Here is a 26,999-nt window from a genome sequence, read left to right on the forward strand (position 1 = left end):
AAAAGAAAATCTAGAGCTGGCTTGTAGTTTCAAAACTAATATGCACCCAAGTCCAAAAAAGTTAAGAAATTGCAAACTAAGGGGGAAGATGGAAGATATTTTCTACTCTTTCCTCAAAATAAAAAGCCTAGATAGTTTACTAAAATTCCACTAGTGAAAAGGAATCATTTTTGAAGTACTTGTATTTATCTCCTTAATACCTAATAACTATCTAATATCTGGGGAGCAAGGAGGCCCTGACTGAAAAAAACTTTTTCTCTTTCTTTCTTTTTTTTTTTTTGGTAATTCAGTAGCTGCTTTACTTTCACAGAGAACCATAGACCCATAGAACCAGTGGCTGCTTCAGCTTAAGCTCTAGGACCATTTAGACAAGCTACGTACTACTTAGCCATAGTCCACACAACTATGAACTGCTTGCTGCAGTTGCAGAATAAATTGTATTAAAAACTAGGAATTGCAGGAAACACTATAGCCAACTGTCATTTTTTCATAAAATATAAATAAAGCAAGTGACACGTTCTTCAATGTTAATAACTTAATACAAACTAAGACATACTTATCTGTAATCCAAATAGCATCACTGAAGCAATAGTGGAAAGGACAATGGCTGCTGCTGCAGAAAAGCCTTTCATGATGTTGTCTGTGTACTTGACCACAACAGAAGTGTAGAGGCCTCCAACACTTGCAAGAACTTGTATACAGAAAGAAATAAAATCTTAGCATTCTAATAAATGAAACATTCTATAATGCTGAGGCAATTTTCATCCCCAGAGCTGCCATATTAATTTACCTAGGAAAACACAATTTTCCTTAAAAGCAGCCATCTGAGAGAGTTTATATTAAAATTGAGTAGTAATTCCTGCATAATAACATTGTTTTTCAGATGCCCAAAGGGCTATATGGTCTACTAAATTGTACACATTTATTGCTAACAATTAGAAACTTGTGATTATGAAGACAAAATTACGAACACAAAATTGTTCTGGGATAGCTATGCTATAAAAAGTAAGTCAATAAAAACCAAAATTACATTTTCAAACTGGTGTTGACTATATCAAAGGAACAATTTTAAAATGCTGGAAAGGCTTAAAATGGACAGCTAAAAAAAAGATTTAGCCAGAACCTTTTAATTCCTGGATACTTACAGATGACAAACCAGACATAATATGTGTAACCATAGAAAAATCCTTTTTCTTTAATTTCTGCTCCATCTGACAAGTAGACTCCAACTAATGTCACAACAATCCCTGATAGATACATTTGAATGTTTCTCACCCAAAGGGAAGTGTCTGAACTCTTTAAAACTTTTTCAAAATATACCCCTGAAAGAAAATTAGACATACAAATAGGAAAATATATTATTAGAAATAAATTTCAAATGTTTTTTTATTTAGAACAATAACCCAAAGAAATATAAAATATATGATTTAGGGAACAAACATGCTTTATTTTAATTAAATGTACACATATTTTATAGGTTGTGACACACGTTATACTGAACATTACCAATGTGCATTTTTAAAGAGCATCTAGAATAAATAAATTTTTAAAAGCCTACATTTAACAGGAGACATAATTTTTAATAATAGTTTCTGCTTTTATTATAGTAGTAAGATCACAAAAGTTCTCTGAACTATTTAATGCCAATAAAAGACTTGCTGTGGTCAGCTGGAAAACTCTAAGAGCGAATTATCTTAATCATACCCTTATAAGATCTGCCTAGTAATGAGTTCCCCTAACTTTGCAAAATAAACTTCATAATAACCACTTGGAATTTTTTCAGAGTAAATAACACAACCAAAATAAAATTTAAATAGAACTTTCTGAGTGAAGCCATTTTCCTTTAAGCCAAATTCCACAAGCCAAGTTCATTTTTTGGCTTGGAAGCCATGAACTCCCTAACTAGATCATAAATTTTGGGTGTATTGCTATTTTCCTGGGGTTGAGGGCCCAAAGTGTTTTTCAGATATGTCAAAGGAATATGTAACCACCCAAAAAAAGTCATACGCCATTGTTATAAGTTTCTGGTTATATTTTTGTACTTTGAATGAATGTTTAGCAAAGACATTAAAGATTTTAGTTATAAACACCATGTTAGAGATAGGAATTACCACTAAAGTACTAATCAAATGAAAAACAAGATTGTTTTCAGTGAACCTGTGATGGAAAGAATGAGAACGGGAACAAACATGGATATTCCCATTTCCAGCTTTCTTTACCAGCTGGAAAATACCAGCTGGAAAAACCATTTAACTATTACTCCAAGAATAAAGGGATATTAAACCACTGACCCTTTCCTCAATTGTGTACTGAGAGGCTGAACTAAACAGAATGGTAGACATAAATATTTAATTGTTCAAAACTAGTGTTAAAACTCAAATAGTATATCATTTTTGAAGTAACTCAGTTTTTGTTTCTAAGAATAAAAATTCAGCATAATGCTATCATTATATACCTAAATTTAGATTTCCCCTCTTTTTATAAAACATCCCATTTACAAACAATATTTCATTTCCATGTCCATCCTGCTTTCCTAGTCAAAAACCGAGTTTTAACTCTTGAAATAGCACAAATTAAAGATAAACAAGGCTTATAGCTATAACTAATAATTCTTTACAAAAAAGAATTCAGTTTCATCTCTTCTGGAACTATTTCTAAAACACATTTCATTTCTTTTGTTACACTTAACTTTCATATTTTCACTTTTTCTTGATTCAGTGAAGGATTGCCTGTCTCTACATATATGACCCCAGACTTTCATGCTTCTTTTTTTTTAGTGATTTTGTATACTTTCCTACCTTTTTGACTACTATTTGCATGTATTATAGCTCCCTTCTTCTCTGTGCATAGTTCCTATCTGAACAGATAGTGAGCTGGTAACATTAACAATCTAAAGTGTCAAGTAGGAGGATCTAGCTTGAGGATAATATGATTTCCAAGAAAATAGAGGTAGATACTTGGGCTTTCTGACAGATAATTTCCTCCATTTTCAGAGATCTCTTTTCACGTACTTTCGGGTTCTTGGTTGGACTGAGGATGGTCAAGCTATCCTCATAGATAGCTGCATGTGTGAAATAAGGACTGAGGTCTGAACTGAGTTAAACTCTGCCATATATTTACTGGGAAAACAGCTGATACAAAACTAAACAAATATAAGTAAGAAGATAAAGCTTTGGTGAAAAACTTGTTATAAAGCAAGATAAACTAGATCCCTATTTAAAGTTTGATGCTTTTAAAAAAATTGACAACAGATTCAAATGATGCTTTTATGATTTACCTGCAAATCCTGAGCACAATACAGCAACAGCTATAGCGCCAAACCCTAATAATGGATTCTGTTCCACCTGCAATATTAATTTTTAAAGTTATTTTAGTGACTAATGAAAAGAATTCATCCAAGAGACTAAACAAATGAAATACAAAAATCTGCATTACACTTTTAGTAAAAGTATGTGCCATATCAGATATAACTGTTCCACAGGATAAGAGGACCTAACAAACCACAAGACTCAATCACAGAGATTAACCAACGCCCTTGACTTAAAAGTATGCTCCTCAAGTAACAGCCCTACTAAATGCTTAATATTGTTTCCTAATACCATTAAGCAGCCTAGCATTGACTTTTGCGTAATCAGCCTGCTGCTTAATTTTAACTTCTACCATCACCCTAACTCAAAGCCCTTATGGCATCATTACTGGAAACAGTACCAGTTTAAGTCATTACTTTGATAACAATCTTTACTCAAAACTCCTCAAAGGTTCACTTTCACCTACAGAATGAAGTACTGGCTTTCAGACTCCATTTCACTGAATTTTTATCATATATTTAGAGCATACTTGCTTTGTACCAGACGGTATGTGCCAAATGAATAAAGATGAAGATGATACACAGTTCCAATTCTTTAGTTCATGTACAGGAGAGACTGAAGGGAATACATAGTTATAATATTGTAAGACAAGTGCTATCAGATCCATGTATTTCGGACCTGTGCCAGTTTGAATATATTATGTCCCCCAAAACACCATTATCTTTGATGCAATCTTGTGTGGGCAGACATATTAGTGTTGATTAGATTGTAATTCTTTGATTGAGTGTTTCCATGGAGATGGGACCCACCCAACTGTAGATGATAACTCCGGATAATTTCCATGGAGGTGTGGCCCTGCCCATTCAGCATGGGCCTTGATTAGTTTACTAGAGCACTATATAAGCTCAGAAAGAAGTGAGCTTGCTACAACCAAGAGGGACACTTTGAAGAACGCACAGGAGCTGAGAGAGGAGCTGCAGCTTACAGAGACATTTTGGAGATGGCTGCTGAAAGCAGACTTTTGTTCCAGAGAAGCTAAGAGAAGACAAATGCCCCAAGAGAACTAAGAGTGACATTTTTGAGGAGCTTCAGCCTAGAGAGGAACATCCTGAGAGAAAGCCAGTTTGAAACAAGAACTCTGGAGCAGACACCAGACATGTGCCTTCCAGATGCCATGGCCTTTCTCCAGTGAAGGTACCCCCTTACCTTGGACACTTTATGGTCTTAAGACTGTAACTTTGTAACCAAATAACCCCCCTTTATAAAAGCCAATCCATTTCTGGTGTTTTGCGAAAAGGCAGCATTAGCAAACCAGAACAGGACCGAAACTGTTCTTTAAACTTTATTTCCTCTTTCTTCCATCCTGGGCTTTCCTTAGTCTTTCCTGAGAGATAAATACTATCTCAGTAGTATCACTGAAACTAGAAGATTCAGACGGTAATATGATAAGGAAGCATATACCTTGTTCAAAATAAGTCTGATGTAAGGAGAACACTACTTATATTATAGACCAATCGCTCTCAAAGTTTGGTCTCTGGACCAGCAGCAACATCATCATGTTAGAAATGAAAATTGTTAGCCCATCCCAGACCTACTGAATCATAAACTCTGCAGATAGGGCTCAGCAATCTGTTTTAACTAGCCTTCCAGTTGATTCTCATGTATGCTAAAAGTTCAAGAAACACTGCTATAGACTACAATTGATGGACATAGATGCTTTCCTAATACATATTGCAAGACTGGCATAGATACAAGAAAACCTAATGGTGACTTTTCACCTATTCATACATCTGACAGGAAGCTCAAGCTGCTAAAAACAGAGCATCTGATAAATTCTTGACTTGCTTTCCTGCCAATTTAATCTCTCTACATGCAGGAAAAAATAGTGATGGAAACTGCCTCTTAGAACTTAATTCTGATTGATAAGAAATTGCTGGGTGAAAATGATGAAAATTTTGGAAGAAAGTAACCATGTCATCTCAGCATGAGTTTAGCTAAACACAGCACAGTTAGGAGACATGTACACCAGCACTGAATAAAAAAAATTCAAACATATAAAACATGGCTAGTAGGAAGATGGTTCAAGAGGCATACGAAATTCTAAAGAATAAGATTAACATGACCAACCAAAGCATCTTCAACGAATTCTGATTTTGTAGGCACACACAAAAGAAGAATTGAAATATATACCATTAAAAGGAATCGAACCAGTTTAACAATAATTTCAAGAAATTGAAAACTCAGAAAAAGCAGAGGCTTGAGAAGTACTTTAAAACATTGATGAAGGCTTTGAAAAGTATGTTTAGTCCAGGAAGAAAAGAGTATGTTTCTTGGGCTAATACATCTAAAACACTTAGAACAATGCTGGCACATAGTGAGTGTTATATAAATAGTTGCAACTGTTACTGTTATTACTTTTGATTATTAGCAAAATGCTACTTATAAATTTTTAGAACTGATGACTGAAAGAACTTAAACAGCTTGATAGTCATCACAGTATACCATTGCTAAGAGGTAAATATCCAAGTTTTCCTTAAGGAATGGATTCTGAGTACAGGTGATATGGAGAATTCCATAGGGATCATGTTTAGCAAAAAATCTGACACATTTGCGTAACATCTCTGTGGATGAGACAGAAAATGTGATGAATAACAGTACAATTTGATTCACTGCTCAGTGAATGCTCTTACTGCAGAGTGCTCATTAATACAACAAAATCAAACTAGACCAACATCAATTTGGCAGGGACGTAAGGGAGCTATCTTGACTACAACATTATAGAGAGACCCCAAACCAGAACCACCTAGCTAAGGCACCCCAAATTCCTGATCCATAAAAACCATGAGACGAGAAACCACACTCTGAGAACATCTGCTCTAAATGATTCAAGCCACAAGCCAGTGGTGAGTTCCCAACAGCAGAGACAAGGCATCCCAGCTCAAGGGTTCTGTGGGCCAGCCCCATCAGGATTCCTGGCCCACAGAACCCTTGAGCAGAATTACTCCATCTTTTCCCATTTGAGCAGAGAGGACTTCCAGGTAGATGGCAGAGTGTGCTTCTACTCCATGAATGAAACTAGAGAGGGGCTGGAGAACACCCAGCACTGCAGACTTGGGGGTGTGAGAGGTCATAAAGGGACTCCTGTAGTGCATGGTGGGGACATGGGTGGAGAGGGAGAGAGACTGAATCTCAAGGAACGGGTGAGTTTGTTCAGCCAGGACTGCCTCCCAGGGCTGGCAGCAGCGAGATAGCTGCCGGGCAAGGGAGTAAGCAGCAGCTCTCCACTCCTGTGCACCCACCTCAGCAATTAACTGGGGAGATAATGCTCCACAGCCACAGGGCTGGGTGTCTTGTGAGGGAACCCAGGAGGAAGCAGACAAGTGTTGACTGCATTTACTATCCCCCACGGAAGGAGGGGTTGTATTGGCAAGAAGCAGGGATAGGAGAGGGTGCCACAGGAAGCACCAGGAACCTCTCCCATACCCCAGAGGCTCCAGAGAGCATGGCAGACAGGGAGCAGGGCACATTTGAGCTGGAGGGTGCCCTTGAGCAGATTCTCTGCTGAACTGCACCACCAGAGCCAGCAGTCCCCAGTGCAAACAGAGAACTGGTGCACTGATTGGATTTCCACTGGTTTGGATCCCACCCAGCACACAGGAAAAGTTGGGGGAAGGCTGGTTTGTGAGTGAAAAGTGAGATCAAGAACACCATCTGCTGGTAAGACAGGTGTGCCAGTTTGAATGTATTGTGTCCCCCAAATGCCATTATCTTTGTGGTCTTGTGGGACAGACGTTTTGGTGCTGGTTAGATTTGCTTGGAATGTGCCCCACCCAGCTGTGGGTGGTGACTTTGGTGGGATACTCCCATGGAGGTGTGACCCCACCCATTCAGGGTGGGCCTTGATCAGTGGAGCCATATAAAACATGCTGACTCAAAGAGACTGGATGGAGTGCAGCTGTGAGTGACCTTTTGAAGAGGAGCAAGCTTGCTAGAGAGGAACGTCCTGGGAGAAAGCCATTTTGAAACCAGAACTTTGGAACAGACGCCAGCCACGTGCCTTCCCAGCTAACAGAAGTTTTCCAGACGCCATTTGCCATCCTCCAGTGAAGGTACCTGATTACTGATGTGTTACCTTGGACACTTTATGGCCTTAAGACTGTAACTGTATAGCCAAATAAACCCCCTTTTTATAAAAGCCAATCCATCTCTGGTGTTTTGCATTCTGCAGCATTAGCAAACTAAAACAACAGGGTAAGTGCACTCCAGCAAGCTGTAACTCTGCTAAATTATGTATAATTGCTCATATAATCCTGCAGTTCCCGAAGGAATCTTACCAAGATAAGCAAATGCCCCAAAGCCAAAAGAAAATCATAAAGCACATGAAGAAACAAGAAAGTATACACAAGCCAAACAAATTAAAAAGCTGAAAGAAACACAAAATGTGGAGCAATTAATTAAAGAAGTACACACAAATCTCAAAAACAACTTCAACAAGATGGCTGAACACATAAAGGACATCAAGAAGACTCTACAAGAGCATAAAGAATTTGAAAGAGTAAATTAAAAAATAGCAGATCTTCTAGAAATAAAAGATACTGTTGATCAAATTAAAAATACACTACAGAAACACAGCAGCAGATTTGGAGGGGCAGAAGAAAGGATAAGTGAATGAGAGGACAAGGCAAATGAATGAAAACACATGAACAAATAGTGAAAAAAATTTGAAATGAATTGCAGGGAAATGATGGATAACATGAAGCACACAAATATTAGAACCACTGGTATCCAAGAAGGAGAAGTATATAGGGCTAGGAACAGTGTTTCAAAACATAGTTGGGGAAAACTTCCCAATCCTTCTAAATGACATAAATATGCAAATCAAAGATGCCCAACGAACTCCAAATATAATAAATCCAAATAAACCCACTCCAAGACATGTACTGATCTATTGTCAAATGCTGAAGAGAAAGTTCTGAAAGTAGCAAGAGACACAACTCACTACATGCAAGGGAAACAACATAAGACTAAGTACTGACTACATGGGGGCACCATGGAGGCAAGAAGGCATTGGTATAACATATTGAAGATTATGAAAGACAAAAATTGCCAACCAAGAATTCTTTATCCAGCAAACCTCTCCTTCAAAATTGAGGTAGAGTTTAAAATTTTCACAAATGCTGACAGAATTTTTTTAAAAGAGCACTGCCATATATACCAAGAAATACTAAAGAGAGCTCTACCAGCTGAGAAAAACAGAAAAGAGAGAGTGGTCTGGAGAAGAGTACAGAACTGAAGAATATTAGTAAGAGTAACTTAAAGGAAAAAAAGAGAGAGGGAAAAAATAGATTTGACAACTAAAAACCAAAGGATAAGATGGCTGCTTCAAGAACTCCCTTTACAGTAATAACTTTGAGTCTGAATGGATTAAACCCTCCAATTAAAAGATACAGACTGGAAGAATGAATTAAAAAGTATGACCCAGAGGAGGCAGGGCAAGATGGCAGAGTGGTGAGGTGTAGGTTTTAGTTACTACTCCAGGGCAGTAGGTAGAAAGCCAGGAACTGTGTGGTCCAAACACTGGAGAGCAATTTGACTTTGGGCATACTTCATACAACACTCACAAATGCATGGAACAGCTGAGATCAGCAAAATCTGTAAGTTCTCACAGCCAAGAGATCTGTGCCCCTCCCAGCCAGGCTCAGTCCCATGGCAGGAGGGGCCATCGGTGCTGGGAACAAGGAGGAAGAACTGCAGTTGTAGCTCTTATTGAAAACACAGACTGTGATCCAAACTCCAAACATAGATAGACTGAGACCAGACACCAGAGAATCCGGGAGCAGTCAGCCCAGCAGAGAGGAGATAGGGCTAGCAAAAACAGCAAAAAAAAACAAAAACAAAAACAAAAAAAAAAAACCACTCCAAAATAAAAAGAGACTTTTTGGAGTTCTGGTGAACATAGAACAGAGAAGGGCAGGGCTCAAACAGAGTCAGGCTCATATGCAAATCCAGAGGGCCAGTTTCCTCGTCTGAAGAGCCAGTTTCTCTGCTTTCTTGACTGTTCCTTAATGGCCCTAATCTCCTTGTCTCTTAGCATTTCAAGAGCCCATTAGATCTGCAAAGAGGCCCTTTTTTTTTTTATCTTTTTCTCTTTTTCTAAAACAACTACTCTAAGAAGCCCATTATAGAAAGCCTCAAAGACTTGCAATTTGGGCCCAGACAAGAGCAGAGCTAAGAGAGCTCTGAGACACAAAGCAATAAGTCCAGTGACTGACAAAATTCGCTAAACACCACAACTTCCCAAGAAAAGGGGAGCATCCCCTTACAGCCATCTTCCTGGTGGGCTGGGAATGCTCCTGCCCAGTGCCAGCACCACAGCCCAGAGCTGCCCCAAACAACCCAGTATGACGGGAAGTGTTTCCAACAACAGATGCACACACCACAATACTGGGAGTGGACAAGAGCCTTTTCCGTACCCTCATCTAATTGTCCCGGAGCTGGGAAGGGGGAGCTGTGTGAAAAGGGGGAAATTAACACACCCCATTCAGCCATCCTTTCAGCAGACTGGGAACGCCCCTACACAACCCTGCAGCCCAGAACCTCCCTTGGGGGACGGCGCTCACCTATGATGTAGCACAGTCATCCCTCAGCAGATGACCTAGGAGTGCACAGCTTGGAAGAGGGACCCACTCGCAAGTCCCAGGGACCATATGCCAATACCAAGGACTTGTGTGTCAGTGGCAGAGACAAACTGTGGCAAGACTGAACTGAAGGATTAGACTATTGCAACAGCTTTAAATCTCCAGGAACACCTGGGAGATTTGATTATTAAAGCCGCCCCCCTCCCTAACCACTCAGACACATGCCCCATATGCAGGGCTGGCAACACCAACTACACACGCAAGCTTGGTGCACCAACTGGACTCCACAAGACTCACACCCCCACTCACCACAAAGACAAAGTGGGGGAGAACTGGCTTGAGGGGAATAAGTGTCTCATGGACGCCACCTGCTGGTTAGTTAAAGTGTACTCCACGAAGCTGTAGATCTGACAAATTAGAGATAAGGGTTTCAATCAGTCTACATATCCTAAAAGAACTCTATCAAGTTAAGCAAATGCCAAGAGGCCAAAAACAACAGAAAATTTTAAAGCATATGAAAAAAACAGACGATATGGAGAACTCAAGCCGAAACACTCAAATTGAAAGATCAGAGGAGAAACACTACTTGGAGCAATTAATCAAAGAACTAAAGACAAAAAACGAGAGCATGGCACAAGATATAAAGGACATGAAGAAGAGCATGGCACAGGATATAAAGGACATCAAGAAGACCCTAGAAGAGCATAAAGAAGAAATTGCAAGAGTAAATAAAAAATAGATAATCTTATGGAAATAAAAGAAACTGTTGACCAAATTAAAAAGATTCTGGATACTCACAGTACAAGACTAGAGGAAGCTGAATAGCAAATTGGTGACCTAGAGGATGACAGAACGGAAAATGAAAGAACAAAAGAAAGGGGAAAAAAAATCGAAATGGCCCTCACAGATATGATGAGTAATATAAAACATCAAAATATAAGACTCATTGGTGTTCCAGAAGGGGAAGAGAAGGGTAAAGGTCTAGAAAGAGTATTCAAAGAAATTGTTGGGGAAAACTTCGCAAATCTTCTAAACACCATAAATATACAAATCATAAATGCCCAGTGAACTCCAAATAAAATAAATCCAAATAAACCCACTCCGATACATATTCCAATCAGACTGTCAAATACTGAAGAGAAGGAGCAAGTTCTGAAAGCAGCAAGAGAAAAGCAATTCACCACAAAGGAAACAGTATAAGACTAAGTAATGACAAGTCAGTGGCCACCATGCAGGCGAGAAGGCAGTGGCATGACATATTTTAAATTCTCAGAGAAAAAAATTGCCAACCAAGAATTCTTTCTCCAGCAAAGCTCTCCTTCAAATTTGAGGGAGAGCTTAAATTTTTCACAAACAAATGCTGAGAGAATTTGCTAACAAGAGACCTAGCCCTACTTGAGATACTAAAGGGAGCCCTAGTGACAGAGAAACAAAGAAAGGAGAGAGAGATATGGAGAAAGGTTCAGTACTAATGTATGGGTACATTAAAGGACATTAAGAGAGAGAAGGAAAAAATATATCCGACAAACATAAACCAAAGGATAGGATGTCTGATTCAAAGAATGCCTTCACAGTAATAGCACTGAACGTAAATGGATTAAACTCCCCAATCAAAAGATACAGATTGGCAGAATGGATCAAAAAAAATGAACCATCAATATGTTGCATACAAGAGACTCATATTAGACACAGGGACACAAAGAAATTGAAAGTGAAAATATGGAAAAAAATATTTCATGCAAACTGCAGTCAAAAGAAAGCAGGAGTATCAATATTAACCTCCGATAAAATAGACTTTAAATGCAAGGATGTTATGAGAGACAAAGAAGGCCATTACATACTAATCAAAGGGGCAATTCAACAAGAAGAAATAACAATCATAAATGTTTATGCACCCAATCAAGGTGCCACAAAATACATGAGAGAAACACTGGCAAAACTATAGGAAGCAATAGATGTTTCCACAATAATTGTGGGAGATGCCAACACATCACTCTCTCCTATAGATAGATCAACCAGACAGAAGACCAATAAGGAAACTGAAAACCTAAACAATCTGATAAATGAATTGGATTTAACAGACATATATATAACATTACATCCCAAATCACCAGGATACACATTCTTCTCTAGTACTCATGGAACTTTCTCCAGAACAGATCATATGCTGGGACATAAAACAAGCCTCAATAAATTTAAAAACATTGAAATTATTCAAAGCACATTCTCTGACCACAATGGAATACAATTAGAAGTCAATAACCATCAGAGACTTAGAAAATTCACAAATACCTGGAGGTTAAACAACATGTTCCTAAACAATCAATGGGTTAACGAAGAAATAACAAGAGAAATTGCTAAATATATAGAGACTAATGAAAATGAGAACACAACATACCAAAACCTATGGTATGCAGCAAAAGTGCTACTGAGGGGGAAATTTATAGCACTAAACACATACATTAAAAAGGAAGAAAGAACTAAAATCAAAGAACTAATGGATCAACTGAAAAAGCCAGAAAATGAACAGCAAACCAATCCTAAACCAAGTAGAACAAAAGAAATAACAAGGATTAAAGCAGAAATAAATGACATAGAGAACAAAAAACAATAGAGAGAATAAATAATACCAAAAGTTGGGTCTTTGAGAAGATCAACAAGATTGACAAACCCCTAGCTACACTGAAAAAATCAAAAAGAGAGAAGACCTATTTAAACAAAATAATGAATGAGAAAGGTGACATTACTGTGGATCCCAAAGAAGTTTAAAAAATTATAAGAGGGTACTATGAACAACTGTATGGCAACAAACTGGATAATGTAGAAGAAATGGACAATTCCCTGGAAACATATGAATAAGCAAGACTGACCAGAGAAGAAACAGAAGACCTCATCCAATCACAAGCAAAGAGATCCAATCAGTCATCAAAAAGCTTCCCACAAATAAATGCCCAGGGCCAGATGGCTCCAAAGGGGAATTCGACCAAACTTTCCAAAAGGAACTGACACCAATCTTACTTAAACTTTTTCAAAACATCGAAGAAAATGGAACACTACCTAACTCATTTTATGAAGCTAACATCAATCTAATACCAAAACCAGGCAAAGATGCTACAAAAAAGGAAAACTACAAGCCTATCTCCCTAATGAATACACATGCAAAAATTCTCAACAAAATACTTGCAAATTGAATCAAAAGATACATTAAAAAAATCATACACCATGACCAAGTGGGGTTCATTCCAGGCATGCAAGGATGGTTCACCATAAGAAAATCAATCAATGTATTACAACACATTAACAAATCAAAAGAGAAAAATCAAATGATCATCTCAATAGATGCTGAAAAAACATTCGACAAAATCCAACATCCCTTTTTGATAAAAACACTTCAAAAGGTAGGAATTAAAGGAAACCTCCTCAGTATGATAAAGAGCATATATGAAAAACCCACAGCCAGCAGAGTACTCAATGGTGAGAGACTGAAAGCCTTCATTCTAAGATCAGGAATGAGACAAGGATGCCTGCTGTCACCACTGTTATTCAACATTCTGCTAGAAGTGCTAGCCAGGGCAATCTGGCAAGACAAAGAGATAAAAGGCATCCAAATTGGAAAGGAAGAAGTAAAACTGTCATTGTTTGCAGATGATATGATCTTATACCTGGAAAACCCTGAGAAATAAATGATAGCTACTAGAGCTAATAAACAAATTTAGAAAAGTAGCAGGATACAACATTAATGCACATAAGTCAGTAATGTTTCTATATGCTAGAAATGAACAAATTGAAGAGACACTGAAGAAAAAGATACCACTTTCAATAGCAACTAAAAAAGTCAAGTACCTAGGAATAAACTTAACCAAAGATGTAAAAGACCTATACAAAGAAAACTACATAACTCTACTAAAAAAAATAGACAGGGACTTTAAAAGATGGAAAAATATTCCATGTTCATGGATAGGAAGGCTAAATGTCATTAAGATATCAATTCCACCCAAACTCATCTACAGATTCAATGCAATCCCAATCAAAATTCCAACAACCTACTTTGCAGACTTGAAAAAGCTAGTTATGAAATTTATTTGGAAAGGGAAAGTGCCTTGAATTGTTAAAAACACTCTAAAATAGAAAAACGAAGTGGGGGGACTTACACTCCCTGACTTTGAAGCTTATTATAAAGCCACAGTTGTCACAACAGCATGATTCTGGCTCAAAGATAGACACATTGATCAACGGAATCGAATTGAGAATTTGGAGATAGACCCCCAGATCTATGGCCTACTGATCTTTGATAAGGCCCCCAAAGCCACTGAACTGGGATATAACAGTCTTTTCAACAAATGGGGCTGGAAGAGTTGGATATCCATATCCAAAAGAATGAAAGAGGACCCCTACCTCACACCCTACACAAAAATTAACTCAAAGTGGATCAAAAACCTCAATATAAAAGACAGTACCATAAAACTCCTAGAAGATAATGTAGGGAAACATCTTCAAGACCTTGTATTAGGCAGCCACTTCCTAGAATTCACACCCAAAGCACAAGCAACAAAAGAAAAAATAGATAAATGGGAACTCCTCAAGCTTAGAAATTTCTGTACCTCAAAGGAATCTGTCAAAAAGGTGAAGAGGCAGCCAACTCAATGGGAAAAATTTTTTGGAAACCATGTATCTGACAAAAGACTGATATCTTGCATATATAAAGAAATCCTACAACTCAATGACAATAGTGTAGACAGCCCAATTATAAAATGGACAAAAGATATGAAAAGACAGTTCTCTGAAGAGGAAATACAATAGCCAAGAAACACATGAAAAAATGTTCAGCTTCACTAGCTATTAGATGCAAATTAAGACCACAATGAGATACCATCTCACTCCGATTAGAATGGCTGCCATTAAACAAACAGGAAACTACAAATGCTGGAGAGGATTTGGAGAAATTGGAACTCTTATTCATTGTTGGTGGGACTGTATAATGGTTCAGCCACTCTGGAAGTCAGCCTGGCAGTTCCTTAGAAAACTAGATATAGAGTTACCCTTTGAGCCAGCGATTGCATTTCTTGGTATATACCTGGAAGATCTGAAAGCAGTGACACAAAGAGACATCTGCATGCCAGTGTTCACAGCAGCATTATTCACAATTGCCAAGAGATGGAAACAACCCAAATGTCCTTCAACAGATGAGTGGATAAATAAAATACGGTATATACACACAATGGAATACTCTGCGGCTGTAAGAAGGAACGATGTCGTGAAACATATGACAACATGGATGAACCTTGAAGACATAATGCTGAGCGAAATAAGCCAGGCACAAAAAGAGAAATATTATATGCTACCACTAACATTGAAAAATGTAAAACAAATTCTATAATGTATAATGTAGGGGAACTAGCGATAGAGAGCAATTAAGGAAGGGGGAATGATAACCCAATAAGAACAGATAAGCTATTGTGGGTAAATTTAACATTCTGGGAGTGCCCAGGAATGACTATGGTCCGTTAATTTCTGATGGGTATGGTAGGAACAAGTTCACAGAAATGTTGCTATATTAGGTTATTTTCTTGGGGTAAATTAGGAACACGTTAGAAGTAAAGTAGTTACCTTAGGTTAGTTGTCTTTTTCTTACTCCCTTGTTATGGTTTGTTTAAAATGTTTTTTTTATTGTATGTTTTTTTAAATTGTTTTTTATATAGTTGATTTAAAAAAGAAGAGTTAATTAAAAAAAAAAAATGAAAAAAATATGCAGAGCCCCCTTGAGGAGCTGGTGGAGAATGCAGGGGTGTTGGGCTTCCCCACCTCAATGGTTGCTGATGTCCTCACAGACATAGGGGACTGGTGGTTTGATGGGCTGAGGCCTCTACCACAGGACTTGCCCTTGGGAAGACTGTTGCTGCAAAGGAGAGGCTAGGCCTCCCTATAATTATGCCTAAGAGCCTCTCCCGAATGCCTCTTTGTTGCTCAGATGTGGCCCTCTCTCTCTAGCTAAGCCAACTTGGCAGGTGAAATCACTGCCCTCCCCTCTACATGGGATCTGACACCCAGGGGAGTGAATCTCCCTGGCAACGTGGAATATGACTCCCAGGGAGGAATCTAGACCCAGCATCGTGGGATGGAAAATATCTTCTTGACCAAAAGGGAGACGTGAAAGGAAATGAAATAAGCTTCAATGGCAGAGATATTCCAAAAGGAGCCGAGAGGTCACTCTGGGCACTCGTACACACAATATAGACAACCCTTTTTAGGTTCTAATGAATTGGCACAGCTAGCAGTAAATACCTGAAACTATCAAACTGCAACCCAGAACCCATGAATTTTAAAGACGATTGTGTAACAATGTAGCTTATGAGGGGTGACAATGTGATTGGGAAAGCCATATAGACCACACACCCCTTTGTCTAGTTTATGGATGGATGAGTAGAAAAATAGGGGAAGGAAAAAAAAAAAGGTACCCAGTATTCTTTTTTACTTTAATTGTTCTTTTTCACTTTAATTTTTATTCTTATTATTTTTGTGTGTGTGGTAATGAAAATGTCAAAAATTAATTTTGGTGATGAATGCACAACTATATAATAGTACTGTAAACAATTGAATGTACGCTTTATTTTGTATGACTGCATGGTATGTGACTATATCTCAATAAAAATGAATTAAAAAAAAAGTATGTCCCATTGATATGCTGTTTACAAGAGACTCATCTTAGACACTGCAACACAAAGAGACTGTGAAAGGATGGGAAAAAAATTATTCTATGCAAGTGCAACCAAAAGAAAGCAGGGGTAGCTATACTAATGTCAGACAAAACAGACTTTAAATGCAAACATATCATAAGACAAAGAGGGACCCTATATATTAATAAAAGGGACAAATCACCAAGGGGAAATAATCAGAAATGTTTATGCACCAAATCAAGGAGCTTCAAAGCATATGAGACAAACATTGGCAAAACTGAGGGGAAAAATACAGATTTCTAAAATAATAGTGGGAGAATTCAATACATCACTCTCTTCTATAGATAGAACAATTGCACAGAGGACCAATAAGGAAATTAAGAACCTAAACAATATGATAAATGAATTAAACTTAACCGACATATATAAATTGTTAATCCCAAATTACCAGGATATATATATTCTTCTCTAGTGCTCATGGAATGTTCTCCAGGATAGATCATATCTGGGCACAAAGAAAGTCTCAATGAATTTAAAAAGACTGAAATAATTCAAAGCCACATTCTCTGACCATAATGGAATGCAACTAGAAATCAAAAACCACCAAAGAACCGTATCTTTCACAAATATACAGAGGTTAAACAACACACTCCTAAACTACCAGTAGGTCAAAGAAGAAATTGCAAGAGAAATAGGTAAATATCTAGAGACGAATGAAAATGAGAACACAACATATCAAAACCTATGTGATGCAGTGAAGGCGATGCTGAGAAAAAAATGTATAGCTCTAAACGCATACATCAAAAATGAAGTAAGAGCTAAAACCAAAGACCTAACTGAACAACTGAAGAAGCTAGAGAATGATCAGCAAACTAACTCTAAAGCAAATAGAAGAAAGAACAAAGTTTAAAGCAGAAATAAAAGATGGAGAACAAAAAAAATACACAATAGAAAGAATACATACAACCAAAAGTTGGTTTTTTGAGAAGATCAACAAGATTGACAGACCCTTAGCTAGACTGACAAAGTGAAATACAAAGAAGACCCAAATAAACAGAATCAGAAATGAGAGTAGGGTAATTACTATGGATCCTGAAGAAATAAATAAAAAAAAAAAATCATAAAAGAATACTATGAACAACTGTATGCCAAAAGCTAGACAATTTAGAGGAAATGGACAATTTCCTGGAAACACATGAACAACCTTGACTGACCTAAAAAGAAATAGAAGACCTTAACAGTCCAATCACAAGCAAAGATATCCAATCAGTCATCAAAACTCTACCTACAAATAAAACCCCAGGGCCAGATGGCTTCGCTGCAGAATTTTACCAACTTACCAGAAAGAATTGACACAATTCCTGCTCAAACTTTCAAAAAATTAACAAAAAAGGAACACTACCTAATTCATTTTATAAAGCTAGTATCACTCTAATACCAAAACCAGATAAAGATACTACCAAAAAGGAAATCTTTAGGCCAACCTCTCTAATGAATATAGATGCAAAAATTCACAACTAAGTTCCTGCAAATCCAATCCAAGGCACATTAAAAGAATTATAACCACAACCAAGTGGGGTTCATTCCTGACATACAAGGGTGGTTCGACATAAGAAAATCAATCAATGTAATACAACACAGTAACAAATCAAAAGGGAAAAATCAAATGATCATCTCGATAGACACTGAAAAAGCATTTGACAAAATTCAACATCCCTTTTTGATAAAACGTGGGACTTGAAGAAAACTCCCTCAATATGATAAAAGGCATATATGAAAAATCCACAGCCAGCATAGTACTGGTGAGAGAATGAAAGCCTTTTCCCTAAGATTAGGAATGAAACAAGGATGCCCACTGTCACCACTATTATTCAACTTTGTGCTAGAAGTTCTAGCTTCTAAAAATAGCATAGTTCTAAAAATAGTGTATAATAGCAACTAAAAAATAAAGTACCTAGGAATAAATTTCACCAAGGATGTAAAAGACTTCTACACAGAAAATTACAAATTGTTACTAAAAGAAATCAAAGGGGACCTAAAGAGGTAGAAAGATGTTCTGTGTTCATGGATAGGAAGGCTAAATGCTAAGATGTCAATTCAACCCAAACTAATCTACAGATTCAAAGCAATTCCAATCAAAATTCCAACAATCTACTTTGCAGTCTTGGAAAAGCTAGTTATCAGATTTATTTGGAAGGGAAAGGGGCCTCGAATTGCCAAAAACATCTTTAAAAAGGACTTACATTTCTGGACTTTGACACCTACTATAAACCCACAGTGGTCAAAACAGCATGGTATTGGCATATAGATAGATACATTGACCAAAGGAATTAAATTGAGAGTTTGGAAACAGACCCCCAGGTCTATGGTAGACTGATTTTTGATAAAGCCCAAAAATCCACTGAACTGGGACAGAACAGTCTCTTCAACAAACGGGGCTAGGAGAACTGGATATCCATATCCAAAAGAATGAAAAAGAACCCCTACCTCACACCCTGCACAAAAATTAACTCAGAGGGGATCAAAGACCTCAATATAAGAGACAGTACAATAAAACTCTTAGAAGATAATATAGGGAAACATCTTCAAGACCTAGTAATAGGAATTCACTTCTTAGACCTTACATCCATAGCATAAGCAACAAATAAAAAATAGATAAATGGGAACTCCTAAAAATCAAAAGCTTTAGTACCTCAAAGGTCTTTGTCAAAAAGGTGACAAGGCAGCAAACTCAATGGGAGAAAATATTTGGAAACCATATACCTGATAAGAGACTGATATCCTGAATATATAAAGTAATCCTACACCACAATGAAAGCAGCACAAACAGCCCAATTATAAAATGGGAAAAAGATATGAAAAGGTATTTTTCTGAAGAGGAAACACAAATGGCTAAAAAACACATGAAAAAAATGTTCATTTTCAGTAGCTATTAGGGTAATGCAATCAAAACCACAATGAGATACCATCTCACACCAATAAGAATGGCTGCCATTAAACAAAGAGGAAACAGCAAATATTGGAGAGGATGTGCAGAAATTGGAACTGCTGGTGGGACTGTATAATGGTATAACCACTGTGGAAGACAGTTTGGCAGTTCCTCAGAAAACTAAATATCAAGTTATTCTACGATTCAGCAATTCCATTTCTTGGTATATACCCAGAAGATGTGAAAGCAGTGACAGACATTTGCACACTAATATTCATAGTGGCCTTGTTCACAGTTGCCAAGAGATGGAAACAATCCAAGTGGCCTTCAACAGATGAGTGGGTAAACAAAATGTGGTATATTCATATGATGGAATACTATGCAGCACTAAGAAGGAACAAGGTCCTGAAACATATGGCAACATGGATGAACCCTGAAGATATAATGCTGAGTGAAATAAGTGAGACACAAAAGGAGAGATATTGTATGTTACCACTACTATGAACTCCCTGAACAATGTAAAATCAGTGTCTAATAATGGAGAATATAGGGGACCTAGAATAGACAGAAGCTAGTGAAGGGGAAATGATAACCTAGTAAGTTAAGATATGTTAAGGAGGGTGAATTTAAAGGTTTGGGAATGGATAGGGATGATCATTGTTCATTAATGGGATTATACGTATCAGAGCTGCATTGAAGGGTGAACAGGATTGAAAAGCATTGTTTAAAAGCATGTATCCCACAGATTAGTGCTACAAATCTAAGTGCTTGCATGACCTACTTCTAAGGTATGATACTGGTACAAGGAGTTAACAACACTGTGGTGTGCCGGTTTGAATGTATTATGTCCTCCAGAAAAGGCCATATTCTTTGATGCAATCTTGTGGTGTAGACATTTTAGTGCTGATCAGATTGGAATTCTTTGAGTGTTTGCATGGAAATGTGCCCTGCAGGTGATAACACTGATGAGATATTTCTATGGAGGTGTGGCCCCACCCATTCAGGGTGGGCCTTGATCAGTGGAGCCATATAAATGGGCTGACAAACAGAAGGAACGCAGTGCAGCTGTGAGTGATGCTTTGAAAAGGAGCCACAGCCAAGAGGGACACTTTGAAGAAAGCACAGGAGCTGCAGATGAGAGACAGTTTGAGGACAGCTGTTGAAAGCAGACTTTTGCTCCAGAGAAGCTAAGAGAGGAAAAACACTCCAAGAGCAACTAAGAGTGACATTTTTGAGGAACTGCAGCCTAGAGAGGAATGTCCTGGAGGAAAGCCATTTTGAAACCAGAACTTTGGAGTAGACGCCAGCCACATGCCTTCCCAGCTAACAGAGGTTTTCCGGACACCATTGGCCATCCTCCTACAGTGAAGGTACCCGATTGCTGATGTGTTACCTTGGACACTTTATGGCCTTAAGACTGTAACTGTGTAACCAAATAAACCCCCTTTTATAAAAGCCAATCCATCTCTGGTATTTTGCCTTCTGGCAGCATTAGCAAACTAGAACATGTGGTATATGGGAAAAACTACCTATTGCTATAGGGGACTATAATCAATAGGAATACTTTACTAGTACCGTTCAAATAGTAGGGACATGATTAGGGGCTGAAAAGAATGATGGGGTGTTTTGAGTCATGAGAATTGTTTAAAATGGAGACTGTACAACAAAGTGAAGGTAATGTGAGACACTGATTGTTTATCTTGGACAGAACATATGCTATGTCAAATTATGAACCCCCTATTTAAGAAGTCAAGCCACCAATCTTGAGGCTTGCTCTTGAGAGATTTTTGGTTATAAAGGGGAGGCTAAGCCCACCTATAATTATGCCTAGGTGTCACCTCCAGAGAACCTCATTTGTTGCTCAGATGTGGCCTTTCTCTCTCCAAGCCCAACTCTGCAAATAAATGCAACACCCTCCCCCGCCCCAACATGGGACAGGACTCCCAGGTAAGTTATGGTAAACAACTCCTGGGAATGAGCCTGACCCTGGCATCGAGGGATTGAGAATATCTTTTTGACCAAAAGGAGGGAAAGAAAGGCAGCAAAATAAGGTTTCAGTGGCTAAGAGATTTCAAATAGAGTCGAGAGGCTGTCCTGGAGGGTACTCTTATGCAAGCTTTGGCTAGATATGCCAAATGGCCACAGTATGACAAGTCCAAATCAACAGTAATTCTGAAAACCCTAAAGAATACCTTGGTCCCTTTCTGAGACTCTATAAAAGTTTCGCTCACTAAGTTTATTTTTCAGAAACTTAAATCCTCCAAGGTGTTCCTATATGAGATAAGTTCCAAAACCCAGAGGCAACAGCCTCTTCAAGAACATCAACCAGATGCCCTCCCCTTTCCAATAATGTCAACAACCCTTTTTAACATGAAAAAGTTAGGGTGGTCACTGCCTAGACATCCCTGAAGATAGGGAAAGTGATTAAACTAGAGGATGGAGTAGCAACAGACAAAACAGAATTTAACAAAGGATTACGAATACAGAATCTTTATATAAATTAAATAAATTACAAATTATGTATTTTTTATGATTATCCATAACATTCTTTGAAATTTCCTGTAACTACTTGTTAAATCATACTTTGAAAGTTACTGCCTTTCTGCATATATGTTACATTTCACAATAAGGAAATAACTGAAATGATGGAACTGTAACCCATAACATTCTTTGACATTTGCTCTATAGCTACTCGTTAAGTTGTACTTTGAAAGTTATCACCTTTCTGTATATATGTTATATTTCACAATAAGGAAATAAATGAAACTGGAACTGTAACCCATAACATTCTTTGAAATTTGCTAACTACTGTTAAATCACTTTGAAACTTATCACTTTTACGTATCTATGTTATATTCCACAATTTAAAAAAATGAAAAAAATGTACTATGAGACAATATTGCCTATTTATAATTATGGCAAAGGTTATCTTAAATAAAATAAATGTAATCATGCTGCATTCATCAATATGACTGCCTGAAGTGTAAGAGTTAAGGAAGTTTCTTGTATGCATTTTATTTCTTACCACAACTTTTGTAGCTTCGGCTGGTTTCCACTGCACAAGTGTAACTCCACCACATAGCATGAAAACTGAAATCCACTGTAATTTGCTGAGTGTCCGGTTTAACATTAAAACAGTACATAAAGCAGTACAAGGAATCTTCAATTGATAAGTCACCTAGAAACAAAACAGTGAATTGATGAGTTCAATTCACATCAGTCTCTGGCACAAATATATTATTTCTGATATTATTTCTAGAATTATCATGAAAAAATTTGGTAATATTATAAAGTGTTAATAAAAGTGTTTCACCATAAAAACATTTTTTAAGGTTCTATGCTTTGCATTATCATTCACTCCATTTACCTGGTACACTGCTGCATCCAGATTGCTAAGAGCGAGGAAAGCCATGTTGTTCTGAACAGCGTACACTAATGATGGCACACTTAACTTCATCAGTTCCTTGGGGCTCCCCAAGACGTTTTCTTTTAAAGATGCCTTGAATCTACCCAGACTACCAGTTTCTCTTTGAAAACAAAAGGAGGGATACGGGAGGGTAATGAGGAAGAGAATTAAAGAACATCTTCTTGATAAAATTCCTTTACACATAAGATAGCTATATAATTTCGCAAACTTATTTTGTTTTAATAATTTCCAACCATTTTAGATTCATTAAAAGAAACACACCAACAATGTATCCTCATAAAAGAAAATCAATTACGAGTTCTATTTGGGAAAATATGACAATTACTTTACCATTTGCAGATTCTGGCAAAAATTCTAGGAGTTTATGAGTACATTATATAATGAGATAACAGGAAACCAGAATTCCTGATATTACCTATAACCTATAAGAAATTAATTTAACTCCCTGCCTCTTTAACAGACATTACCTCAAGTTCACCCTATTTTTTAATTAATCCAGTTGCATATCCATTTTTAAATTGTGCTGTATGTTTTTTTTTTTTTAATTACAATAGATTTAAATTGGAAAAAAAGGCTTTGGTAGCTATGGAAATTACTTGGGTTACGAACTGAGCAATTTAGATCAATATTATTTATAAATCAATTCAGTGCTTATGAAATGTAGACGATAAAACTTTTACTTATATAAGCATATGCTCACAAAATCTCAAGTACTATCTATATAATTTTGTGGAACTCTAAATAATTTACTAATACCAACAAAAGTAAACTATAGCTGTTAACATATAAAGTTTACTGCTTGACGGCATACTGATTATTCATGCTTTTAACTATTCTTATTTCTGCTCAGGATATATATAAAAATATAAGAATCTTCCTTATATTTCCCCCTGTTGTTCATTTATTTTCTGAACAAAAATATAAAACGGTATTTTATGACAAGCATCAGTACCAAAAAAATGCTTCATAAAGAGGGTTCTCATTGCAACTTACAATATCGTTACAATATCCATAAGACTTTTGTTGGTGAGAAAGCTCCATTTCAACACCAAATTTATGATAATCACAATGAGCATCTATATTTTTGGTTGACATATTAGAATCAACATTTGTAAACTGTATTTTTTCATATTTAAATACTGCAAAAATAATTACCTACATTCTAAGGGGGAGCAAAAAAGCCCATAATGTCAAATAGATTACCTTTGCTTAACTATTTCCTGTAGAACATTAGGGCCGAAAGGAAATGCTTAAGAGAAAATTTGACCTAGGCTACAGAAACAAAAGACATCCTTCTTAGTTACATATCTTCTTCTGTTGCCAAATTTAACATGCTACGTACCACATGGTAAATCTACATGCTGAAAAGTAATGCACACAGCTTGGTAGTGGACTACAAACTAACAGAAGAGGGAAAAAATACCAAAAGATCACTCTACTGAGAAATTCTACAAAGCAGAGTTTTCCATGTATATAAAGGTTTGCCCTTTAAACATTTGACATTCTCTTTTTTTTTTTTAACTCTTTAATACCAATCTAAGATGTTCTATATACTTTTTTAACATCTTAGAATATAAATACTTTTTCAAAGAATGATTTTCCCTCAATTATAAAATTGAATGAAAAAACTTAAAAAGAAAAGTAGAAAGAGTTAAATATAAAAGTTAATGTTTTAGAAAATATAATTGAACATTCACTGTTGCCCTAATTATCACTAGTAAGCATAAGACAGTATAGATATAATCTTACAAATTGTATGAAGTATGAGACACTGCTTTCACTGCCCTTTTAGAATGCTGATTTATGTACCTAATGCATCATCAGGGTTGCACCCTAAGGAGACACTGAGAGGTATGCCTGTACCTATCCCCACACCCCACCTCCTTATATCCATTTGTCTTCCACATAAGATTCCTCAAGCTGAACCTTCAAAGGCTACAGTGTAGTGGATATTTAGCCTTTCCCCAATCCCCAGCTTTGGTCTATGCCATCTTATCCCCACCCTTTAGAGATAGTATAAGACTATTCATGGTATCAAATGAATTGGCTATCCAGAGAACAGAGTTGATCTCTTTTATGAACAGCTCTTTGCCCTTTCAGAATATGGGCCCCTTAAGGATCTAGTTGCTGCTCCAAATAACCACCATGTCTGTACCAATAACCAAGGGTGCTGCTGTCCCTTTTCTCCCCTTCACTTTTCTTCTCTTTTATCCCATACTTTTCAGCCTTTGAATAAAAATAGGGCCTTTGGGAGAGGCGGGGCAAGATGGCAGACTGGTGAGCTGTATGTTTTAGTTACTCCTCCAGGAAAGTAGGTAGAAAGCCAGGAAATGCATGGACTGGACACCACAGAGCAATCTGACTTTGGGCATACTTCATACAACACTCATGAAAACGTGGAACTGCTGAGATCAGCGAAATCTGTAAGTTTTTGCGGCCAAGGGACCTGCGCCCCTCCCTGCCAGGCTCAGTCCCGTGGGAGGAGGGGCTGTCAGCTCCGGGAAGGAGAAGGGAGAACTGCAGCGGCAGCCCTTATCGGAATCTCATTCTACTGATCCAAACTCCAACCATAGATAGACTGAGACCAGACACCAAAGAATCTGAGAGCAGCCAGCCCAGCAGAGAGGAGACAGGCATAGAGAAAAAAAACAACACGAAAAACTCCAAAATAAAAGCGGAGGATTTTTGGAGTTCTGGTGAACATAGAAAGGGGAAGGGCCCTGAGGCGCATATGCAAATCCCGAAGAAAAGCTGATCTCTCTGCCCTGTGGACCTTTCCTTAATGGCCCTGGTTGCTTTGTCTCTTAGCATTTCAATAACCCATTAGATCTCTGAGGAGGGCCCTTTTTTTTTTTTTTTTTTTTTTTTTTAATCCTTTTTTCTTTTTCTAAAACAATTACTCTAAGAAGCCCAATACAGAAAGCTTCAAAGACTTGCAATTTGGGCAGGTCAAGTCAAGAGCAGAACTAGGAGACCTCTGAGACAAAACGCAATAATCCAGTGGCTGAGAAAATTCACTAAACACCACAACTTCCCAAGAAAAGGGGCGTGTCCACTCACAGCCATCATCCTGGTGGACAGGAAACACTCCTGACCATCGCCAGCCCCATAGCCCAGAACTGCCCCAGACAACCCAGTGTGACGGAAGTGCTTCAAATAACAGGCACACACCACAAAACTGGGCGTGGACATTAGCCTTCCCTGCAACCTCAGCTGATTGTCCCAGAGTTGGGAAGGTAGAGCAGTGTGAATTAACAAAGCCCCATTCAGCCATCATTTCAGCAGACTGGGAGCCTCCCTACACAGCCCAGCAGCCCAGAACTGCCCTGGGGGGACGGCACTCACCTGTGACATAGCACAGTCATCCCTCAACAGAGGACCCCGGGTGCACGGCCTGGAAGAGGGGCCCACTTGCAAGTCTCAGGAGCCATACGCCAATACCAAGGACTTGTGGGTCAGTGGCAGAGACAAACTGTGACAGGACTGAACTGAAGGATTAGACTATTGCAGCAGCTTTAAAACTCTAGGATCACCAGGGAGATTTGATTGTTAGAGCCATCCCCCCCTCCCTGACTGCCCAGAAACACGCCCCATATACAGGGCAGGCAACACCAACTACACATGCAAGCTTGGTACACCAATTGGACCCCACAAGACTCACTCCCCCACTCACCAAAAAGGCTAAGCAGGGGAGAACTGGCTTGTGGAGAACAGGTGGCTCGTGGACGCCACCTGCTGGTTAGTTAGAGAAAGTGTACTCCACGAAGCTGTAGATCTGATAAATTAGAGATAAGGACTTCAATTGGTCTACAAATCCTAAAAGAACCCTATCAAGTTCAGCAAATGCCACGAGGCCAAAAACAACAGAAAATTATAAAGCATATGAAAAAACCAGACGATATGGATAACTCAAGCCCAAGCACCCAAATCAAAAGATCAGAAGAGACACAGCACCTAGAGCAGCTACTCAAAGAACTAAAGATGAACAATGAGACCATAGTATGGGATACAAAGGATATCAAG

At 37.9% G+C, this 26,999-nt stretch overlaps 1 protein-coding gene across 3 annotated transcripts in view; it reads right to left on the bottom strand.

Moving 5' to 3' along the window:
* Positions 1 to 26,999, bottom strand: part of SLC35A1 (solute carrier family 35 member A1) — a 55,122-nt gene that overhangs the window by 2,403 nt on the left and 25,720 nt on the right. For all 3 annotated transcript variants that reach the window (XM_037842630.1, XM_037842631.1, XM_037842632.1), the window contains 5 exons: positions 22,917 to 23,076; positions 22,575 to 22,727; positions 3,278 to 3,344; positions 1,146 to 1,322; positions 557 to 691 (listed from right to left, as the gene is read on the bottom strand). In XM_037842630.1, the coding sequence (XP_037698558.1) occupies positions 557 to 691; positions 1,146 to 1,322; positions 3,278 to 3,344; positions 22,575 to 22,727; positions 22,917 to 23,076 (692 nt within the window). The remainder of the gene's footprint in view (positions 1 to 556; positions 692 to 1,145; positions 1,323 to 3,277; positions 3,345 to 22,574; positions 22,728 to 22,916; positions 23,077 to 26,999) is intronic.

This window comes from Choloepus didactylus, chromosome 7 (genome assembly GCF_015220235.1).
Source record: "Choloepus didactylus isolate mChoDid1 chromosome 7, mChoDid1.pri, whole genome shotgun sequence".
NCBI classification, from domain to species: Eukaryota; Metazoa; Chordata; class Mammalia; order Pilosa; family Megalonychidae; genus Choloepus; species Choloepus didactylus.